The sequence below is a fragment of the Salvelinus fontinalis genome, chromosome 36 (genome assembly GCF_029448725.1).
Source record: "Salvelinus fontinalis isolate EN_2023a chromosome 36, ASM2944872v1, whole genome shotgun sequence".
Taxonomy (NCBI): domain Eukaryota; kingdom Metazoa; phylum Chordata; class Actinopteri; order Salmoniformes; family Salmonidae; genus Salvelinus; species Salvelinus fontinalis.
The window spans coordinates 23,878,311-23,901,478 of NC_074700.1; the positions used below are offsets into that span (position 1 = coordinate 23,878,311).

At 45.8% G+C, this 23,168-nt stretch overlaps 1 protein-coding gene across 5 annotated transcripts in view; it reads right to left on the reverse strand.

Moving 5' to 3' along the window:
• The window catches only part of LOC129835492 (arrestin red cell-like), a 97,552-nt gene that overhangs the window by 6,342 nt on the left and 68,042 nt on the right, over positions 1 to 23,168 (reverse strand). For all 5 annotated transcript variants that reach the window (XM_055901136.1, XM_055901138.1, XM_055901137.1 and 2 more), the window contains 2 exons: positions 12,208 to 12,280; positions 10,950 to 11,087 (listed from right to left, as the gene is read on the reverse strand). In XM_055901136.1, coding sequence (XP_055757111.1) covers positions 10,950 to 11,087; positions 12,208 to 12,280 — 211 coding nt within the window. The remainder of the gene's footprint in view (positions 1 to 10,949; positions 11,088 to 12,207; positions 12,281 to 23,168) is intronic.

Here is a 23,168-nt window from a genome sequence, read left to right on the forward strand (position 1 = left end):
ATGGATTCAATAAATAAAAAAATCCTCAGCAATCTACACACAAAACCCCATAATGTTTTTTACACATTTTGCAAATGTATTACAAATTTAAAACAGAAATACATATTTATATAAGTATTCAGACCCTTTGCTATGAGACTCGAAATTGAGCTCAGGTGCATTCTGTTTCCATTGATCATCCTTGAGATGTTTCTACAACTTGATTGGTATCCACCTGTGGTAAATACAATTGATTGGACATGACTTGGAAAGGCACACACCTGTCTATATAAGGTCCCACAGTTGACAGTGCATGTCAGAGCAAAAAACAAGCCATGAGGTCAAAGGAATTGTCTGTAAAGCTCTGAGACAGGATTGTGTCGAGGCACAGATCTGGGGAAGGGTACGAAAAAATGTCTGCAGCATTGAAGGTCCCCAAGAACACAATGGTCTCCATCATTCTTAAATTGAAGAAGTTTGGAACCACCAAGGCTCTTCCTAGAGCTGGCCATCCGACCAAACTGGCCAATCGGGGAAGAAGGGCCTTGGTCAGGGAGGTGACCTTCAAGAAGGACATCCATCTCTGCAGTACTCCACCAATCAGTTTTTTCTTTTGGTAGTGGCCAGATGGAAGCCACTCCTCAGTAAAAGGCAGGGACGCAGATCCCGGGACGCAGATCCCGCTCCACCTCTGGCTCACCCCGCTTTGGTGACGTCTCTGGTGTGGGGGACCTCGCCGCCGCCCCCGGACTGGGGACCCTCGTTGCGGGCCTCGGACTGGGCACCCTCGTTGCTGCGGGCCCCGGACTGGGCACCCTCGTTGCTGCGGGCCCCGGACTGGGCACCCTCGTTGCTGCGGGCCCCGTACTGGAGGCCGTCTCTGGAGGTTCCGGACTGGAGACCGTCGCTGGAGGCTCCGGACTGGAGGCCCTCGTTAGAGGCTTCGTGCCATGTCTCACCCCTGGAGGCTTCTTGCCATGGATCATCACTGGAGGCTTCTTGCCATGGATCATCACTGGAGGCTTCGTGCCATGGATCATCACTGGAGGCTTCGTGCCATGGATCATCACTGGAGGCTTCGTGCCATGGATCATAACTGGAGGCTTCTTGCCATGGATCATCACTGGAGGCTTCATGCCATGGATCATCACTGGAGGCTTCTTGCCATGGATCATCACTGGAGGCTTCTTGCCATGGATCATCACTGGAGTGGAGAGACACACAGGAAGCCTGGCTCTGGCAGCAGGCACAGGACTCACCAGGCTGGGGAGACATGCAGGAGGGTTAGGGCTTAGCACAGGCACAGGACTCACCAGGCTGGGGAGACATACAGGAGGCCTTGTCCTTGGCCGAGGCACCGGATACACTGGGCCGTGGCGGCGCACTGGAGGTCTCGAGCTAAGAGCCTGCACAACCCGTCCTGGCTGGATGGTGACTTTGGCCCTGCACATGCGGGGCGCAGGCACAGGACGCACTGGGTTTTGCAGACGCACTGGAGACACAGTGCGCAGAGCCGGCTCAGGATATCCTGGCCCGAGGAGACGCACTGGAGGTCTGGAGAGCAGGGCTGGCACACTCCGTCCTGGCTCGATGCCCACTCTAGCCCGGCCGATGCGGGGAGCTGGGATGTAGCGCACCGGGCTAAGAACACATACTGGAGACACCGTGCGCTCCACCGCATAACACGGTGCCTGACCAGTAGACGCCCTCCACGGTAAGCATGGGGAGTTGGCTCAGGTCTCCAACCTGACTCTGCCACACTCCCCGTGTGCCCCCCCCCCCCCCCCCCCAAAAAAAATTGGGGGCTTCCTCTCGGGCTTCCTTGCCAGCCGTGTTCCCTCATAACGTTGTCGCTCCGCTTTAGCTGCTGCCTTCGTCTTCCTCTCTGCTTCTACCTGCTCCCAGGGCAGGCGATCCTTCCCGGCCAGGATCTCCTCCCACGTCCAGGATCCCTTGCCATTTAAAATGTCCTCCCATGTCCAGTCCTCCTTCTTACCACGCTGCTTGGTCCTTTGGTGGTGGGAAGTTCTGTCACGGCTGTTGAAAGAGGAGGACCAAGGTGCAGCGTGGTGGGCGTACATTTTCTTTAATAAATCAAAATGACGCCGAACAAAACAATAAACACTACAAAAACAAACCGTGAAGCTCAAAGGCTATGTGCCCTAAACAAAGTCAACTTCCCACAAAGACAGGTGGGAAAAAAGGCTATCTAAGTATGGTTCCCAATCAGAGACTACGATAGACAGCTGTCCCTGATTGAGAACCATACCTGGCCAAAACATAGAAATAGAAAATCATAGAAACACAAAACATAGAATGCCCACCCCAAATCACACCCTGACCAAACCAAATAGAGACATTAAAAGGCTCTCTACGGTCAGGGCGTGACAGGAATAGACATTTCAAATGTAATTGTCTATATACAGTTTCGTAACGATGTTCTTCACTGGTTGCCCTTTTCTTGTGGCAACAGGTCACAAATCTTGCTGCTGTGATGGCACACTGTGGTATTTCTTTGTGGGTCTGTGTAATCTGAGGGAAATATGTGTCTCTAATATGGTCATACATTTGGCAGGAGGTTAGGAAGTGCAGCTCAGTTTCCACCTCATTTTGTGGGCAGTGTGCACATGGCCTGTCTTCTCCTGAGAGCCAGGTCTGCCCAGGGTGGCCTTTCTCAATAGCAAGGCTATGCTCACTGAGTCTTTACATAGTCAAAGCTTTCCTTAAGTTAGGGTCAGTCACAGTGATCAGGTATTCTGCCACTGTGTACTCTCTGTTTAGGGCCAAATAGCATTCTAGTTTGCTCTGTTTTTTGGTAAATTCTTTCCAATGTGTCAAGTAATTCTCTTTTTGTTTTCTCATGATTTGGTTGGGTCTAATTGTGTTGCTGTCCTGGGGCTCTGTGGGGTGTGTTTGTGTTTGTGAACAGAGCCCTAGGACCAGCTTGCTTAAGGGACTCTTCAACAGTTTCATCTCTCTGTAGGTGATGGCTTTGTTATGGAAGGTTTGGGAATCGCTTCCTTTTAGGTGGTTGTAGAATTTAACGGCTCTTTTCTGGATTTTGATAACTAGCGGGTATCGGCCTAATTCTGCTCTGCATGCATTATTTGGTGTTTTACGTTGTACACGGAGGATATTTTTGCAGAATTCTGCATGCAGAGTCTCAATTTGGTGTTTGTTCCATTTTGTGAATTCTGGGTTGCTGAGCGGACCCCAGACCTCACAACCATAAAGGGCAATGGGTTCTATAACTGATTCCAGTATTTTTAGCCAGATCCTAATTGGGATGAAGAATTTTATGCTCCTTTTAATGGCATAGAAGGCCCTTCTTGGCTTGTCAATCAGATCGTTCACAGCTTTGTGGAAGTTACCTGTGATGCTGATGTTTAGGCAGAGGTATGTACAGTGAGGGAAAAAAGTATTTGATCCTCTGCTGATTTTGTACGTTTGCCCACTGACAAAGAATAATCAGTCTATAATTTTAATGGTAGGTTTATTTGAACAGTGAGAGACAGAATAACAAAGAAATCCAGAAAAACACATGTCAAAAATGTTTTTGCATTTTAATGAGGGAAATAACTATTTGACCCCTCTGCAAAAAATGACTTAGTACTTGGTGGCAAAATCCTTGTTGGCAATCACAGAGGTCAGACGTTTCTTGTAGTTGGCCACCAGGTTTGCACACATCTCAGGAGGGATTTTGTCCCACTCCTCTTTGCAGATCTTCTCCAAGTCATTAAGGTTTTGAGGCTGACGTTTGGCAACACGAACCTTCAGCTCCCTCCACAGATGTTCTATGGGATTAAGGTCTGGAGACTGGCTAGGCCACTCAGGACCTTAATGTGCTTCTTCTTGAGCCACTCCTTTGTTGCCTTGGCCGTGTGTTTTGGGTCATTGTCATGCTGGAATACCCATCCACAACCCATTTTCAATGCCCTGGCTGAGGGAAGGAGGTTCTCACCCAAGATTTGACGGTACATGGCCCCGTCCATCGTTCTTTTGATGCAGTGAAGTTTTCCTGTCCCCTTAGCAGAAAAACACCCCCAAAGCATAATGTTTCCACCTTCATGTTTGACGGTGGAGATGGTGTTCTTGGGGTCATAGGCAGCATTCCTCCTCCTCCAAACACGGCGAGTTGAGTTGATGCCAAAGAGCTCCATTTTGGTCTCATCTGACCACAACACGTTCACCCTGTTGTCCTCTGAATCATTCAGATGTTCATTGGCAAACTGCTTTCTTGAGCAGGGGGACCTTGCGGACGCTGCAGGATTTCAGTCCTTCACGGCGTAGTGTGTTACCAATTGTTTTCTTGGTGACTATGGTCCCAGCTGCCTTGAGATCATTGACAAGATCCTCCCGTGTAGTTCTGGGCTGATTCCTCACCGTTCTCATGATCATTGTAACTCCACGAGGTGAGATGTTGCATGGAGCCCCAGGCCGAGGGAGATTGACAGTTCTTTTGTGTTTCTTCCATTTGCGAATAATCGCACCAACTGTTGTCACCTTCTCACCAAGCTGCTTGGCGATGGTCTTGTAGCCCATTCCAGCCTTGTCAATCTTGTCCCTGACATCCTTGGAGAGCTCTTTGGTCTTGGCCATGGTGGAGAGTTTGGAATCTGATTGATTGATTGCTTCTGTGGACAGGGGTCTTTTATGTGCTCCTAATCTCAGCTTGTTACCTATAAAAGACACCTGGGAGCCAGAAATCTTTCTGATTGAGAGGGGGTCTAATACTTATTTCCCTCATAAAAATGCAAATCATTTTATAACATTTTTGACATGCGTTTTTCTGGATTTTTTTGTTGTTATTCTGTCTCTCACTGTTCAAATAAACCTACCATTAAAATTATAATGTGTAGGGTGCCGTCTTTCGGATGGGACGTTAAACGGGTGTCCTGACTCTCTGAGGTCATTAAAGATCCCATGGCACTTATCGTAAGAGTAGGGGTGTTAACCCCGGTGTCCTGGCTAAATTTCCAATCTGGCCCTCAAACCATCATGGTCACCTAATAATCCCCAGTTTACAATTGGCTCATTCATCCCCCTCCTCTCCCTTGTAACTATTCCCCAGGTCGTTGCTGCAAATGAGAACGTGTTCTCAGTCAACTTACCTGGTAAAATAACGGTAAAATAAAAAAATAAAAAAAATAGACTGATCATTTCTTTGTCAGTGGGCAAACGTACAAAATCAGCAGGGAATCAAACACTTTTTTCCCTCACTGTATAGTTTTCTGTGTGCTCTAGAGCAACCGTGTCTAGATGGAATTTGTATTTGTGGTCCTGGCAACTGGACCTTTTTTGGAACACTATTAATTTTGCCTTACTGAGATTTACTGTCAGGGTCCAGGTCTGACAGAATCTGTGCAGAAGATATAGGTGCTGCTGTAGGCCCACCTTGGTTGGGGACAGATGCACCAGCAAACAGTAGACATTTGACTTTAGATTATAGTAGGGTCACGCCGGGTGCTACAGTCTCTCTGTCTCTCTCTGTCTCTCTCTCTTTCTGTCTCTCTCTCTTTCTGTCTCTCTCTCTTTCTCTCTCTCTCTCTTTCTCTCTCTCTCTTTCTGTCTCTCTCTTTCTGTCTCTCTCGTCTGTCTCTCTCGTCTCTCTCTCTCGTCTCTCTGTCTCTCTCGTCTCTCTGGTCTCTCTCTCTGTAATCTGTGTTTCTCTAGTGTCTCTGTCTCTCTCGTCTCTCTCTCTCTGTAATGTGTTTCTCTAGTCTCTCTCTCTCTCTCTGTAATGTGTTTCTCTAGTCTCTCTCTCTCTCTCTCTCTGTAATGTGTTTCTCTAGTCTCTCTCTCTCTCTCTCTCTCTCTGTAATGTGTTTCTCTAGTCTCTCTCTCTCTCTCTCTCTGTAATGTGTTTCTCTAGTCTCTCTCTCTCTCTCTCTCTGTAATGTGTTTCTCTAGTCTCTCTCTCTCTCTCTCTCTGTAATGTGTTTCTCTAGTCTCTCTCTCTCTCTCTCTCTGTAATGTGTTTCTCTAGTCTCTCTCTCTCTCTCTCTCTGTAATGTGTTTCTCTAGTCTCTCTCTCTCTCTCTCTCTCTGTAATGTGTTTCTCTAGTCTCTCTCTCTCTCTCTCTCTCTCTCTGTAATGTGTTTCTCTAGTCTCTCTCTCTCTCTCTCTCTCTCTCTGTAATGTGTTTCTCTAGTCTCTCTCTCTCTCTCTCTCTCTCTCTGTAATGTGTTTCTCTAGTCTCTCTCTCTCTCTCTCTCTCTCTGTAATGTGTTTCTCTAGTCTCTCTCTCTCTCTCTCTCTCTCTCTCTCTCTCTCTCTGTAATGTGTTTCTCTAGTCTCTCTCTCTCTCTCTCTCTCTCTGTAATGTGTTTCTCTAGTCTCTCTCTCTCTCTGTAATGTGTTTCTCTAGTCTCTCTCTCTCTCTGTAATGTGTTTCTCTAGTCTCTCTCTCTCTCTCTCTCTCTCTCTCTCTGTAATGTGTTTCTCTAGTCTCTCTCTCTCTCTGTAATGTGTTTCTCTAGTCTCTCTCTCTCTCTCTCTCTCTCTCTGTAATGTGTTTCTCTAGTCTCTCTCTCTCTCTCTCTCTCTCTCTCTCTCTCTGTAATGTGTTTCTCTAGTCTCTCTCTCTCTCTCTCTCTGTAATGTGTTTCTCTAGTCTCTCTCTCTCTCTCTCTCTCTCTGTAATGTGTTTCTCTAGTCTCTCTCTCTCTCTCTCTCTCTCTGTAATGTGTTTCTCTAGTCTCTCTCTCTCTCTCTCTCTCTCTCTCTGTAATGTGTTTCTCTAGTCTCTCTCTCTCTCTGTAATGTGTTTCTCTAGTCTCTCTCTCTCTCTCTCTCTCTCTCTCTCTCTCTGTAATGTGTTTCTCTAGTCTCTCTCTCTCTCTCTCTCTCTCTCTCTCTGTAATGTGTTTCTCTAGTCTCTCTCTCTCTCTCTCTCTCTCTCTCTCTGTAATGTGTTTCTCTAGTCTCTCTCTCTCTCTCTCTCTCTGTAATGTGTTTCTCTAGTCTCTCTCTCTCTCTCTCTCTCTCTCTCTGTAATGTGTTTCTCTAGTCTCTCTCTCTCTCTCTCTCTGTAATGTGTTTCTCTAGTCTCTCTCTCTCTCTCTCTCTGTAATGTGTTTCTCTAGTCTCTCTCTCTCTCTCTCTCTCTGTAATGTGTTTCTCTAGTCTCTCTCTCTCTCTCTCTCTCTCTGTAATGTGTTTCTCTAGTCTCTCTCTCTCTCTCTCTCTCTGTAATGTGTTTCTCTAGTCTCTCTCTCTCTCTCTCTCTCTCTCTCTCTGTAATGTGTTTCTCTAGTCTCTCTCTCTCTCTCTCTCTCTCTCTCTGTAATGTGTTTCTCTAGTCTCTCTCTCTCTCTGTAATGTGTTTCTCTAGTCTCTCTCTCTCTCTCTCTCTCTCTCTCTCTGTAATGTGTTTCTCTAGTCTCTCTCTCTCTCTCTCTCTCTCTCTCTCTCTCTGTAATGTGTTTCTCTAGTCTCTCTCTCTCTCTCTCTCTCTCTGTAATGTGTTTCTCTAGTCTCTCTCTCTCTCTCTCTCTCTCTGTAATGTGTTTCTCTAGTCTCTCTCTCTCTCTCTCTCTCTCTGTAATGTGTTTCTCTAGTCTCTCTCTCTCTCTCTCTCTCTCTGTAATGTGTTTCTCTAGTCTCTCTCTCTCTCTCTCTCTCTCTGTAATGTGTTTCTCTAGTCTCTCTCTCTCTCTCTCTCTCTCTGTAATGTGTTTCTCTAGTCTCTCTCTCTCTCTCTCTCTCTCTGTAATGTGTTTCTCTAGTCTCTCTCTCTCTCTCTCTCTCTCTGTAATGTGTTTCTCTAGTCTCTCTCTCTCTCTCTCTCTCTCTGTAATGTGTTTCTCTAGTCTCTCTCTCTCTCTCTCTCTCTCTGTAATGTGTTTCTCTAGTCTCTCTCTCTCTCTCTCTCTCTCTGTAATGTGTTTCTCTAGTCTCTCTCTCTCTCTCTCTCTCTGTAATGTGTTTCTCTAGTCTCTCTCTCTCTCTCTCTCTCTCTCTCTCTCTCTGTAATGTGTTTCTCTAGTCTCTCTCTCTCTCTCTCTCTCTCTCTGTAATGTGTTTCTCTAGTCTCTCTCTCTCTCTCTCTGTAATGTGTTTCTCTAGTCTCTCTCTCTCTCTCTCTGTAATGTGTTTCTCTAGTCTCTCTCTCTCTCTCTCTCTGTAATGTGTTTCTCTAGTCTCTCTCTCTCTCTCTCTCTCTGTAATGTGTTTCTCTAGTCTCTCTCTCTCTCTCTCTCTCTGTAATGTGTTTCTCTAGTCTCTCTCTCTCTCTCTCTCTCTGTAATGTGTTTCTCTAGTCTCTCTCTCTCTCTCTCTCTCTGTAATGTGTTTCTCTAGTCTCTCTCTCTCTCTCTCTCTCTGTAATGTGTTTCTCTAGTCTCTCTCTCTCTCTCTCTCTCTGTAATGTGTTTCTCTAGTCTCTCTCTCTCTCTCTCTCTCTGTAATGTGTTTCTCTAGTCTCTCTCTCTCTCTCTCTCTCTGTAATGTGTTTCTCTAGTCTCTCTCTCTCTCTCTCTCTCTGTAATGTGTTTCTCTAGTCTCTCTCTCTCTCTCTCTCTCTGTAATGTGTTTCTCTAGTCTCTCTCTCTCTCTCTCTCTCTGTAATGTGTTTCTCTAGTCTCTCTCTCTCTCTCTCTCTCTGTAATGTGTTTCTCTAGTCTCTCTCTCTCTCTCTCTCTCTGTAATGTGTTTCTCTAGTCTCTCTCTCTCTCTCTCTCTCTGTAATGTGTTTCTCTAGTCTCTCTCTCTCTCTCTCTCTCTGTAATGTGTTTCTCTAGTCTCTCTCTCTCTCTCTCTCTCTGTAATGTGTTTCTCTAGTCTCTCTCTCTCTCTCTCTCTCTGTAATGTGTTTCTCTAGTCTCTCTCTCTCTCTCTCTCTCTCTCTCTGTAATGTGTTTCTCTAGTCTCTCTCTCTCTCTCTCTCTCTCTGTAATGTGTTTCTCTAGTCTCTCTCTCTCTCTCTCTCTCTCTCTCTCTCTCTGTAATGTGTTTCTCTAGTCTCTCTCTCTCTCTCTCTCTCTCTCTCTCTCTGTAATGTGTTTCTCTAGTCTCTCTCTCTCTCTCTCTCTCTGTAATGTGTTTCTCTAGTCTCTCTCTCTCTCTCTCTCTCTCTGTAATGTGTTTCTCTAGTCTCTCTCTCTCTCTCTCTCTCTCTGTAATGTGTTTCTCTAGTCTCTCTCTCTCTCTCTCTCTCTCTGTAATGTGTTTCTCTAGTCTCTCTCTCTCTCTCTCTCTCTCTGTAATGTGTTTCTCTAGTCTCTCTCTCTCTCTCTCTCTCTGTAATGTGTTTCTCTAGTCTCTCTCTCTCTCTCTTCTCTCTCTCTCTCTGTAATGTGTTTCTCTAGTCTCTCTCTCTCTCTCTCTCTCTCTGTAATGTGTTTCTCTAGTCTCTCTCTCTCTCTCTCTCTCTGTAATGTGTTTCTCTAGTCTCTCTCTCTCTCTCTCTCTCTGTAATGTGTTTCTCTAGTCTCTCTCTCTCTCTCTCTCCTGTAATGTGTTTCTCTAGTCTCTCTCTCTCTCTCTCCTCTCTGTAATGTGTTTCTCTAGTCTCTCTCTCTCTCTCTCTCTCTGTAATGTGTTTCTCTAGACTCTCTCTCTCTCTCTCTCTCTGTAATGTGTTTCTCTAGTCTCTCTCTCTCTCTCTCTCTCTGTAATGTGTTTTCTCTAGTCTCTCTCTCTCTCTCTCTCTCTCTGTAATGTGTTTCTCTAGTCTCTCTCTCTCTCTCTCTCTCTGTAATGTGTTTCTCTAGTCTCTCTCCTCTCTCTCTCTCTCTCTGTAATGTGTTTCTCTAGTCTCTCTCTCTCTCTCTCTCTCTGTAATGTGTTTCTCTAGTCTCTCTCTCTCTCTCTCTCTCTGTAATGTGTTTCTCTAGTCTCTCTCTCTCTCTCTCTCTCTGTAATGTGTTTCTCTAGTCTCTCTCTCTCTCTCTCTCTCTGTAATGTGTTTCTCTAGTCTCTCTCTCTCTCTCTCTCTCTGTAATGTGTTTCTCTAGTCTCTCTCTCTCTCTCTCTCTCTGTAATGTGTTTCTCTAGTCTCTCTCTCTCTCTCTCTCTCTGTAATGTGTTTCTCTAGTCTCTCTCTCTCTCTCTCTCTCTGTAATGTGTTTCTCTAGTCTCTCTCTCTCTCTCTCTCTCTGTAATGTGTTTCTCTAGTCTCTCTCTCTCTCTCTCTCTCTCTCTCTCTCTCTGTAATGTGTTTCTCTAGTCTCTCTCTCTCTCTCTCTCTCTCTCTCTCTCTCTCTCTGTAATGTGTTTCTCTAGTCCTCTCTCTCTCTCCTCTCTCTCTCTCTCTCTCTCTCTGTAATGTGTTTCTCTAGTCTCTCTCTCTCTCTCTCTCTCTGTAATGTGTTTCTCTAGTCTCTCTCTCTCTCTCTCTCTCTGTAATGTGTTTCTCTAGTCTCTCTCTCTCTCTCTCTCTCTCTGTAATGTGTTTCTCTAGTCTCTCTCTCTCTCTCTCTCTCTGTAATGTGTTTCTCTAGTCTCTCTCTCTCTCTCTCTCTCTTTATTGTGTTTCTCTAGTCTCTCTCTCTCTCTCTCTCTCTGTAATGTGTTTCTCTAGTCTCTCTCTCTCTCTCTCTCTCTCTCTCTCTCTCTGTAATGTGTTTCTCTAGTCTCTCTCTCTCTCTCTCTCTCTGTAATGTGTTTCTCTAGTCTCTCTCTCTCTCTCTCTCTCTGTAATGTGTTTCTCTAGTCTCTCTCTCTCTCTCTCTCTCTGTAATGTGTTTCTCTAGTCTCTCTCTCTCTCTCTCTCTCTCTCTCTCTCTCTCTCTCTCTCTCTCTCTCTCTGTAATGTGTTTCTCTAGTCTCTCTCTCTCTCTCTCTCTCTCTGTAATGTGTTTCTCTAGTCTCTCTCTCTCTCTCTCTCTCTCTCTCTCTCTCTCTCTCTCTCTCTCTCTCTCTCTCTCTCTCTCTCTCTCTCTCTCTCTCTCTCTCTCTCTAGTCTCTCTCTCTCTCTCTCTCTCTCTAGTCTCTCTCTCTAGTCTCTCTAGTCTCTCTAGTCTCTTACATGGTGCTGGAGGCCAGGTTGGTGTCTTCGTGCTTCAGCTTGCCGTCCAGAGCCAGGCCTCTCTTTTCTCGGTTGTTGGTGAGCGTGGGAGTCAGGGTGTACACCTTACAGAACGTACTGCTGGGGGACACCTGGTCACTGTGGAGGAGGTGAGAGAGAGAAAATGATTTATTATTTCTTTCATATGTGATGGGTTCCTAGTCCCTCTTGTATAGGCATCCACAACGCTGGGGAAGCAGTAAGGAAAGAACAGAGGAAAACAAAGGATCTGTGAGATGCTGGAACAGGGAGGGAGACTAGACTCATTGAAGGGGACTAGACTGGGAGAGAATCCTCTTCATTTGAGAGAAAGGATATTGGGTTTTGGGGCCAGTGGCTTCTTGTGGAGGACTGGATAACAGGGGACAAGGAGGACAATTGTCAGAGTGTGAGGTAGGGCATCTCGATTTAGGCCATGAGGGAAAGTTTTGGTGGACCGAAAATCAAGCCAGGTACTGGGGTTGTGGGGAGGTCTGGGTCTGGGAGCTCTGGGGGTTACGTCTTGGGCGGCCATTTTGGGTCAAGGCCTTGCCAGTCGCTCCTTCTCTACTCACCGGTCGGAGGCACGGCCCACAGACTTTTTGTAGGTGTCACATCTGTGCAGAACTACATCAGTCACCTGTAAAACTACAGTACAGGGGGGAAAAACACTGACTCTAAGATGTCATAACAAGGGGACAAGGGGCTGTGATGTTACTAGACGGGATAAGATGAGGTTACCTGGGGCCATTGAGAGGGGGTTAGATGGGGGAAGAGGAGGAGAGGGGAAGAGGAGGAGAGGGGTATTCTGGCATGGTAGTGCCAGCAGAAAGGGGGTTGGGTGATGTCATAGAGGCTCATACAATATGAGGTAGAAGATATGCAGAAATAATACAACAAAACACTAATTAAAGTGAGTGTCTGTTTGGCCACACAATCTGTCTGCATCTCTTTCTCTCTCTCTCTCTCTCTGACGAGACAAAGAAGAGGAGAAGGAGGATGAGATAGAGGTTTGGAGAGAAGGGGACAGGGATGGAGAGAGAGGTTTGGAGAGAAGGGGACAGGGATGGAGAGAGAGGTTTGGAGAGAAGGGGACAGGGATGGAGAGAAGGGGACAGGGATGGAGAGAAGGGGACAGGGATGGAGAGAAGGGAACAGGGATGGAGAGAAGGGGACAGGGATGGAGAGAAGGGGACAGGGATGGAGAGAAGGGGACAGGGATGGAGAGAAGGGGACTCACTCTGCCTCTTCCTGTGCAACAGGACACTTGTACTGAGCCGTACTGAACAGACAAATGTCAGCATACTGGCGAACTGCAGCAGGGGAGAGAGAGAGGGTTAACACAGCAGGAAAACACACACACTGCAGGAGACACACTAGGAGAGAGAGAGGGTTAACACAGCAGGAAAACACACACACTGCAGGAGACACACTAGGAGAGAGAGAGGGTTAACACAACAGGAAAACACACACACACTGTAGGAGACACACTAGGAGAGAGAGAGGGTTAACACAGCAGGAAAACACACACACTGCAGGAGACACACTAGGAGAGAGAGAGGAAAACACACACACACACACAGCAGGAAAACACACACACTGCAGGAGACACACTAGGAGAGAGAGAGGGTTAACACAACAGGAAAACACACACACACTGTAGGAGACACACTAGGAGAGAGAGAGGGTTAACACAGCAGGAAAACACACACACTGCAGGAGACACACTAGGAGAGAGAGAGGAAAACACACACACACACACAGCAGGAAAACACACACACTGCAGGAGACACACTAGGAGAGAGAGAGGGTTAACACAACAGGAAAACACACACACACTGTAGGAGACACACTAGGAGAGAGAGAGGGTTAACACAGCAGGAAAACACACACACTGCAGGAGACACACTAGGAGAGAGAGAGGGTTAACACAACAGGAAAACACACACACTGCAGGAGACACTAGGAGAGAGAGAGGGTTAACACAGCAGGAAAACACACACACACTGCAGGAGACACACTAGGAGAGAGAGAGGGTTAACACAGCAGGAAAACACACACACTGCAGGAGACACACTAGGAGAGAGAGAGGGTTAACACAGCAGGAAAACACACACACACACACACACACTGCAGGAGACACACTGTAGGAGAGAGAGAGGGTTAACACAGCAGGAAAACACACACACACACACACACACACACACACACACACACACACACACACGCACGCACGCACGCACGCACACACACACACACACACACACACTGTAGGAGACACACTGTAGGAGAGAGAGGGACAGGAAGCATACCCATACAAACCTGTGTATAAAGTACTACTGAAATATCAACCATCTGTCTCTAGTCTGGTCTGAGCAGAATCACGTTATTGGAAACAAAGGCTGTTCTTAGAGCAGGCCTGGTTGTGGCTATATGTTGGAGTCGCGTCTGGGACAGAGCTGTGTGGATATTACTTTTTTTGTCAGCCGGTAACTGTCATGCAAATCACTGCCAGTCTCACAGGGCTTCATAGCCTACAAGCCATTGATGCGGACCTTTGGAACATCTACATTTAAGAAGAACATTTTGCTTATTTCAGGAGAACAGAATATCATATTCTGAGTTGTCCTTCTGTTAGGTCCTGATCTGGCTATGCCATAATGACTGTGGGCAACACTAGTTCATTTAGCAGACAAGATTTGCTTAGAATTCCCAAGGCATTATTTTATAGTTTGAAGAATACAATTGAAGATATCTGAATAAAATAGAAAGGGTCTTTTTCCTAAACGATTCAGAGGGAGTTCGCACTATTCTGTGTTGAACAGTTAACAAATTGATCATCTGAGACAGGTCCTCCTGTATGCTTAATTTAGAGTTAGAACCGCCACTGTTTGTGATATAAATTTGGATTTTTAATACATTGTAAGGTTGCATGATGTGACTCTAATGAGGATTTGAAAAAAGTTTCATGAAAGGCATGTATGTGCTCTGTTTTTTGTGCAGGCTGCACACACTTCATCAGTCTCTAATTCACAATTTGACAAGAACTTGATAATATTCTCACCCATCAGACTATTCTCAATTTAATCTGGTCTTTACATACAGCCTACTAATAAATGTGTGGAATTATTTTTAATTTAGAATAGCCCACAAGGAAGGAAGCACTTCACCCGTTAACGTTTTTAATAAGCCGGGTAGGCTTCACCGGTTGTAAAGCAGATTAATGTGGTTCATTTGAAGAATTGAGCACTTGGCTTATAAGAACATGTTTCACCAGGCTCTGTAGGCTATGGGCTCTCCAACCCTGTTCCAGGGATCTTGTTTCACTAGCCTCTGTAGGCTATGGGCTCTCCAACCCTGTTCCAGGGATCTTGTTTCACTAGCCTCTGTAGGCTATGGGCTCTCCAACCTTGTTCCAGGGATCTTGTTTCACTAGCCTCTGTAGGCTATGGGCTCTCCAACCCTGTTCCAGGGATCTTGTTTCACTAGCCTCTGTAGGCTATGGGCTCTCCAACCTTGTTCCAGGGATCTTGTTTCACTAGCCTCTGTAGGCTATGGGCTCTCCAACCCTGTTCCAGGGATCTTGTTTCACTAGGCTCTGTAGGCTATGGGCTCTCCAACCCTGTTCCAGGGATCTTGTTTCACTAGCCTCTGTAGGCTATGGGCTCTCCAACCCTGTTCCAGGGATCTTGTTTCACTAGGCTCTGTAGGCTATGGGCTCTCCAACCTTGTTCCAGGGATCTTGTTTCACTAGGCTCTGTAGGCTATGGGCTCTCCAACCCTGTTCCAGGGATCTTGTTTCACTAGGCTCTGTAGGCTATGGGCTCTCCAACCTTGTTCCAGGGATCTTGTTTCACTAGGCTCTGTAGGCTATGGGCTCTCCAACCTTGTTCCAGGGATCTTGTTTCACTAGGCTCTGTAGGCTTTGGGCTCTCCAACCTTGTTCCAGGGATCTTGTTTCACTAGGCTCTGTAGGCTATGGGCTCTCCAACCTTGTTCCAGGGATCTTGTTTCACTAGGCTCTGTAGGCTATGGGCTCTCCAACCCTGTTCCAGGGATCTTGTTTCACTAGGCTCTGTAGGCTATGGGCTCTCCAACCTTGTTCCAGGGATCTTGTTTCACTAGGCTCTGTAGGCTATGGGCTCTCCAACCTTGTTCCAGGGATCTTGTTTCACTAGGCTCTGTAGGCTATGGGCTCTCCAACCTTGTTCCAGGGATCTTGTTTCACTAGGCTCTGTAGGCTATGGGCTCTCCAACCCTGTTCCAGGGATCTTGTTTCACTAGATTCTGTAGGCTATGGGCTCTCCAAACTTGTTCCAGGGGTCTTGTTTCACTAGGTTCTGTAGGCTATGGGCTCTCCAACCTTGTTCCAGGGATCTTGTTTCACTAGGTTCTGTAGGCTATGGGCTCTCCAACCCTGTTCCAGGGATCTTGTTTCACTAGGCTCTGTAGGCTATGGGCTCTCCAACCCTGTTCCAGGGATCTTGTTTCACTAGGTTCTGTAGGCTATGGGCTCTCCAACCCTGTTCCAGGGATCTTGTTTCACCAGGCTCTGTAGGCTATGGGCTCTCCAACCCTGTTCCAGGGATCTTGTTTCACCAGGCTCTGTAGGCTATGGGCTCTCCAACCCTGTTCCAGGGATCTTGTTTCACCAGGCTCTGTAGGCTATGGGCTCTCCAACCCTGTTCCAGGGATCTTGTTTCACTAGGCTCTGTAGGCTATGGGCTCTCCAACCCTGTTCCAGGGATCTTGTTTCACTAGGTTCTGTAGGCTATGGGCTCTCCAACCTTGTTCCAGGGGTCTTGTTTCACTAGGTTCTGTAGGCTATGGGCTCTCCAACCTTGTTCCAGGGGTCTTGTTTCACTAGGTTCTGTAGGCTATGGGCTCTCCAACCCTGTTCCAGGGATCTTGTTTCACCAGGCTCTGTAGGCTATGGGCTCTCAAACCCTGTTCCAGGGATCTTGTTTCACTAGGCTCTGTAGGCTATGGGCTCTCCAACCCTGTTCCAGGGATCTTGTTTCACTAGGTTCTGTAGGCTATGGGCTCTCCAACCTTGTTCCAGGGGTCTTGTTTCACTAGGTTCTGTAGGCTATGGGCTCTCCAACCTTGTTCCAGGGATCTTGTTTCACTAGGCTCTGTAGGCTATGGGCTCTCCAACCTTGTTCCAGGGATCTTGTTTCACTAGGCTCTGTAGGCTATGGGCTCTCCAACCTTGTTCCAGGGATCTTGTTTCACTAGGCTCTGTAGGCTATGGGCTCTCCAACCTTGTTCCAGTGATCTTGTTTCACTAGGCTCTGTAGGCTATGGGCTCTCCAACCTTGTTCCAGGGATCTTGTTTCACTAGGTTCTGTAGGCTATGGGCTCTCCAACCCTGTTCCAGGGATCTTGTTTCACTAGGCTCTGTAGGCTATGGGCTCTCCAACCTTGTTCCAGGGATCTTGTTTCACTAGGCTCTGTAGGCTATGGGCTCTCCAACCTTGTTCCAGGGATCTTGTTTCACTAGGCTCTGTAGGCTATGGGCTCTCCAACCCTGTTCCAGGGATCTTGTTTCACTAGGCTCTGTAGGCTATGGGCTCTCCAACCTTGTTCCAGGGATCTTGTTTCACTAGGCTCTGTAGGCTATGGGCTCTCCAACCTTGTTCCAGGGATCTTGTTTCACTAGGCTCTGTAGGCTATGGGCTCTCCAACCTTGTTCCAGGGATCTTGTTTCACTAGGCTCTGTAGGCTATGGGCTCTCCAACCTTGTTCCAGGGGTCTTGTTTCACTAGGCTCTGTAGGCTATGGGCTCTCCAACCTTGTTCCAGGGATCTTGTTTCACTAGGCTCTGTAGGCTATGGGCTCTCCAACCTTGTTCCAGGGATCTTGTTTCACTAGGCTGTAGGCTATGGGCTCTCCAACCTTGTTCCAGGGATCTTGTTTCACTAGGCTCTGTAGGCTATGGGCTCTCCAACCTTGTTCCAGGGATCTTGTTTCACTAGGCTCTGTAGGCTATGGGCTCTCCAACCTTGTTCCAGGGATCTTGTTTCACTAGGCTCTGTAGGCTATGGGCTCTCCAACCTTGTTCCAGGGATCTTGTTTCGCTAGGCTCTGTAGGCTATGGGCTCTCCAACCTTGTTCCAGGGATCTTGTTTCACTAGGCTCTGTAGGCTATGGGCTCTCCAACCTTGTTCCAGGGATCTTGTTTCACTAGGCACTGTAGGCTATGGGCTCTCCAACCTTGTTCCAGGGATCTTGTTTCACTAGGCTCTGTAGGCTATGGGCTCTCCAACCTTGTTCCAGGGATCTTGTTTCACTAGGCTCTGTAGGCTATGGGCTCTCCAACCTTGTTCCAGGGATCTTGTTTCACTAGGCTCTGTAGGCTATGGGCTCTCCAACCTTGTTCCAGGGATCTTGTTTCACTAGGCTCTGTAGGCTATGGGCTCTCCAACCTTGTTCCAGGGATCTTGTTTCACTAGGCTCTGTAGGCTATGGGCTCTCCAACCTTGTTCCAGGGGTCTTGTTTCACTAGGCTCTGTAGGCTATGGGCTCTCCAACCTTGTTCCAGGGATCTTGTTTCACTAGGCTCTGTAGGCTATGGGCTCTCCAACCTTGTTCCAGGGATCTTGTTTCACTAGGCTCTGTAGGCTATGGGCTCTCCAACCTTGTTCCAGGGATCTTGTTTCACTAGGCTCTGTAGGCTATGGGCTCTCCAACCTTGTTCCAGGGATCTTGTTTCACTAGGCTCTGTAGGCTATGGGTTCTCCAACCTTGTTCCAGGGATCTTGTTTCACTAGGCTCTGTAGGCTATGGGCTCTCCAACCTTGTTCCAGGGATCTTGTTTCACTAGGCTCTGTAGGCTATGGGCTCTCCAACCTTGTTCCAGGGATCTTGTTTCACTAGGCTCTGTAGGCTATGGGCTCTCCAACCTTGTTCCAGGGATCTTGTTTCACTAGGCTCTGTAGGCTATGGGCTCTCCAACCTTGTTCCAGGGATCTTGTTTCACTAGGCTCTGTAGGCTATGGGCTCTCCAACCTTGTTCCAGGGATCTTGTTTCACTAGGCTCTGTAGGCTATGGGCTCTCCAACCCTGTTCCAGGGGTCTTGTTTCACTAGCCTCTGTAGGTCGTAATGCATGCATAATGACATAATGACCTTCAGTTGGCTATTGTAGCTTATTCGGGCAAGAGGTAGCCATATTAGACCAACATTGAAATCAGAATGAAATACAGTTGAAGTCGGAAGTTTACATACACCTTAGCCAAATACATTTAAACTCAGTTTATCACAATTCCTGACATTTAATCCTAGTAAAAATGCCCTGTCTTAGGTCAGTTAGGATCACCACTTTATTTTAAGAATGTGAAATCTCAGAATAATAGTAGAGAGAATAATTTATTTCAGCTTTTATTTCTTTCATCACATTCCCAGTGGGTCAGAAGTTTACATACACTCAATTAGTATTTGGTAGCATTGCCTTTAAATTGTTTAACTGTGTCAAACGTTTCGGGTAGCGTTCCAAAAGCTTCCCACAATAAGTTGGGTGGATTTTGACCCATTCCTCCTGACAGAGCTGGTGTAACTGAGTCAGGTTTGCAGGCCTCCTTGCTCGCACAAGCTTTTTCAGTGCTGCCCACACATTTTCTATAGGATTGAGGTCAGGGCTCCAATACCTTGACTTTGTTGTCCTTAAGCCATTTTGCCACAACTTTGGAAGTATGTTTGGGGTCATTGTCCATTTGGAAGACCCATTTGCGACCAAGCTTTAACTTCCTGACTGATGTCTTGAGATGTTGCTTCAATATATACACATCATTTTCCTCCCTCATGATGCCATCTATTTTGTGAAGTGTACCAGTCCCTCCTGCAGCAAAGCACCCCCACAACATGATGCTGCCACCTCTGTGCTTCATGGTTGTGATGGTGGTCTTCAGCTTGCAAGCCTCCCACTTTTTCCTCCAAACATAACGATGGTCATTATGGCCAAACGGTTCTATTTTTGTTTCATCAGACCAGAGGACATTTCTCCAAAAAGTATGATCTTTGTCCCCATGTGCAGTTGCAAACCGTAGTCTGGCTTTTTTATGGCGGTTTTGGAGCAGTGGCTTCTTCCTTGCTGAGCGGCCTTTCAGGTTATGTTGATATAGGACTCGTTTTACTGTGGATATAAATACTTTCGTACCTGTTTCCTCCAGCATCTTCACAAGGTCCTTTGCTGTTGTTCTGAGCGGTATGACGGCTGCGTGGTCCCATGGTGTTTATACTTGCGTACTATTGTTTGTACAGATGAACGTGGTACCTTCAGGCGTTTGAAAATTGCTCCCAAGGATGAACCAGACTTGTGGAGGTCTACAATTGTTTTTCTGAGGTCTTGGCTGATTTCTTTTGATTTTCCCATGATGTCAAGTAAAGAGGCACAGTTGTTTGAAGGTAGGCCTTGAAATACACCCACAGATACACCTCCAATTGACTCAAATGATGTCAATTAGCCTATCAGAAGCTTCTAAAGCCATGACATAATTTTCTGGAATTTACCAAGCTGTTTAAAGGCACAGTCAACTTAGTGTATGTAAACCTCTGACCCTCTGGAATTGTGATACAGTGAATTATAAGTGAAATAATCTGTCTGTAAACAATTGTTGGAAAAATGACTTGTGTCATGTGTAACGGATGTGAAATGGCTAGCTAGTTAGCGGGTACGCGCTAGTAGCATTTCAATCAGTTACGTCACTTGCTCTGAGACTTAAGTAGTGTTGCCCCTTGCTTTGCAAGGGCCGTGGCTTTTGTGGAGCGATGGGTAACGCTGCTTCGTGGGTGACTGTTGTCGATGTGTGCAGAGGGTCCCTGGTTCGCGCCCGTGTCGGGGCGAGGGGACGGTTTAAAGTTATACTGTTACATTGATGCTGTTGACCCGGATCACTGGTTGCTGCGGAAAAGGAGGAGGTTGAAAGGGGGGTGAGTGTAACGGATGTGAAATGGCTAGCTAGTTAGCGGGTACGCGCTAGTAGCATTTCAATCAGTTACGTCACTTGCTCTGAGACTTAAGTAGTGTTGCCCCTTGCTTTGCAAGGGCCGTGGCTTTTGTGGAGCGATGGGTAACGCTGCTTCGTGGGTGACTGTTGTCGATGTGTGCAGAGGGTCCCTGGTTCGCGCCCGTGTCGGGGCGAGGGGACGGTTTAAAGTTATACTGTTACACATGCACAAAGTAGATGTCCTAGCCGACTTTCCAAAACTATAGTTTGTTAACAAGAAATTTGTGGAGTGGTTGAAAAACGAGTTTTCATGACTCCAACTTCAATTGCGTGTAAACTTCCGACTTCAACTGTAGGCCTATGGGCTAGGCTACAAGATACATGACAATAGGGTTTTAAAAAGTCCACAAGTGTCAGTCTTATCTAAGGGCGTCTCTTTTGTACCTACATGTACAGACAAACCATTCGATACGAAAGTTGATCTGTTTAAATTCTTTCGCAAGATTAAACTTAAGCATTTGTTTTCGCAAAACACTGTTTCGGACCTAGAAACCCAACGAAGAACTGGTACCCATTTTAAGCCCAAAAGCAAATTCTGTCCTATGGTTAACAACTCCTCGATTAATACCTATTGTAGGTTAGTGGAACAAGAAGCCATGTCAGTATATACGGGACAAACAAACCACATTCAGAAGAACCTGACCAGGACAGAAGAACATGTTTGGTTATCAAACCTGCAGACAAGGGCGGTGCTGTGGTTGTTTTAGACTATGAAAGATATTCAGAGACAACTCAGTAATGAACGTTTGTGTTGATCCCACACAGGTGTTCCAAAGGGACATTAGCTCTATTCTGGAGCCCGATTAAACAACCTTATCTCATAACCTGAATATGAATACCTTTGCTACAAATGTGCCATACGTCCATGCCTGTATAATATACCGAAATGACACAACCCTAAAACACAAGGCAACTATCCAGGCAGACCAGTGGTTGCAGGAATAGGCTCAATGCTAGAGCCGTTGTCAAACTTTGTAAACAATTTTTTTTAAACTCATGTGCAATCATTGCCATCATATGGAAAAGACTCTATAGACTTCATAAACAAGATCTCACCAATAAGGGGTTTAACAGAAGACTGTATTTTGGTCACATTAGATGTCAAGAGTCTATATACCAGCATTCCCCATGTGTGTGTGTGGGGGGCTGGCAGCACTAGCACACTATTTGAGAGACAGAGATACTAACGAATATCCACCAACAAACTTAATTCTAGAGCTGGCTGAATATGTTTTGACATATAACTATTTCAGGTTTGATGATGACTACTACCTCCAAACGAATGGAACATCGATGGGCTCTACATTCGCTACGAGCTATACTAACCTCTATATGGGTCTTTTTGAAGAACGTTTTGTTAACAATGAAAACGAGAATCCATTTTTGAATAAAGTCCTGAAGTGGTATCGATATATTGACGACATGTTTTTGTATATGGGTAGGAACTGAAGAAGAACTGTCAGATTTTATGGCACTACTCAATGACATTGATCCCAATCTCAAATTCACTATTGAATGTGACACTCAACGTGTTCATTATCTCGATATGTGGATTGAGAAATCAAATGGAACCTTGTTTACAACTCTGTATAGAAAAGAAACGGACAGAAATACTCTATTACAGGGTGACAGCTTCCACCCTGAGCCATTAAAAAGAGGACTTCCAAGAAGCCAGTTTTTCAGACTGCGCCGTATATGCCACTCCACAGAGGATTATCTAGAAAAAGCAGCAGAGATGCGCATGAGGTTTCTAAAAAGAGGCTATTCGTCACAATGTGTGGATGAAGCTCTTAATTTGGCATTGGAAAAAACACGAGATGAACTGCTACAAAAATACCCGCTAAAGCTACAGGACACTCCGTAATGTTCACAACTACATATACTTTGAATTCGCGAAAAGTGGGAGATGTGGTCAAGAAACACTGGCATATTTTATCATCGGACCCAGCTTTGCCGGCTGAATTTAAATATTCACCACGTATTGTGTATAGGAGAGGTCGCAATTTACGAGATAAATTGGTTCATGCCAACTGCCAGCCACTTAAGAAAATTAGCCAAGCTCTTTTACGCCCTCTACCAAATGGTAGCTATAAATGCAGAGGATGCGCACAGTGCAACAATATGATAAAGTGTGAATATTTCTGTCACCCACACACAGGAAAACGGGTCCAAATAAATGACATTATTACGTGTTCCACCACCCATGTTATTTACATTATTAAATGTCCATGTGGGCTCTGTTATGTCGGTAAAACCCCCCGCTCTCTCAAACAGAGAATTAGTGAACATAAAAGTTCAATCAGGAGAAACGACAGGGATTATCCAGTCGCTGTACATTTTAATGATTTTAATGGCATAGAGAAAGTTAAGATATCAGACAGGGGAGGTGATGTTAATAACCCTATGAGTAAAAGAGAATGTTTTGGGATTTTCACCCTCCAGACATTATTTCCTAAAGGACTTAATGATGAAATGCCTATGTATGTTATGTTGTGAATTTCAACATGAATTATGTCCCTATTTAAGATTACTCAGATGTTTTTCGTACGATGTACCCAAGGATTAATGGAAACTTGCTACGTCCTCATTGTAGTTTTACAGACGTGTTGAATACGTCTTATTTACACACTTTATTTGAATAATTATGAAATGCATATTGTTATATTTGGTAACACTTTTCCTTCGCCTCCAACCACTTTCGATGCGTGGAACGGATGTGGGTGGGGCTAGGTCTACATAAGGGTGCTAATTTAAAACAATTCACAAAAGCTCTGACGAAGGCCGATACGTAAGCTTATTAAAGATCAGTGATACTATCAAGAGCAGTGTGCGGTTTCCTTTTTCCTTCATCTTGTTCAACTGTTGCTATGCACCTGCAAAAAAGTTTGCTCAGATGTGCGAGTGCCTTTTGAATTTTGTATTTTCAAAAAGTCCACAAAAAAATGAATGCGCAAAGCAATGTGTTCAATGTCAGGAAAGTTGATAAATATACACTGCTCAAAAAAACAAAGGGAACACTTAAAAAACACAATGTAACTCCAAGTCAATCACACTTCTGTGAAATCAAACTGTCCACTTAGGAAGCAACACTGATTCACAATAAATTTCACATGCTGTTGTGCAAATGGAATAGACAAAAGGTGGAAATTATAGGCAATTAGCAAGACACCCCCAATAAAGGAGTGGTTCTGCAG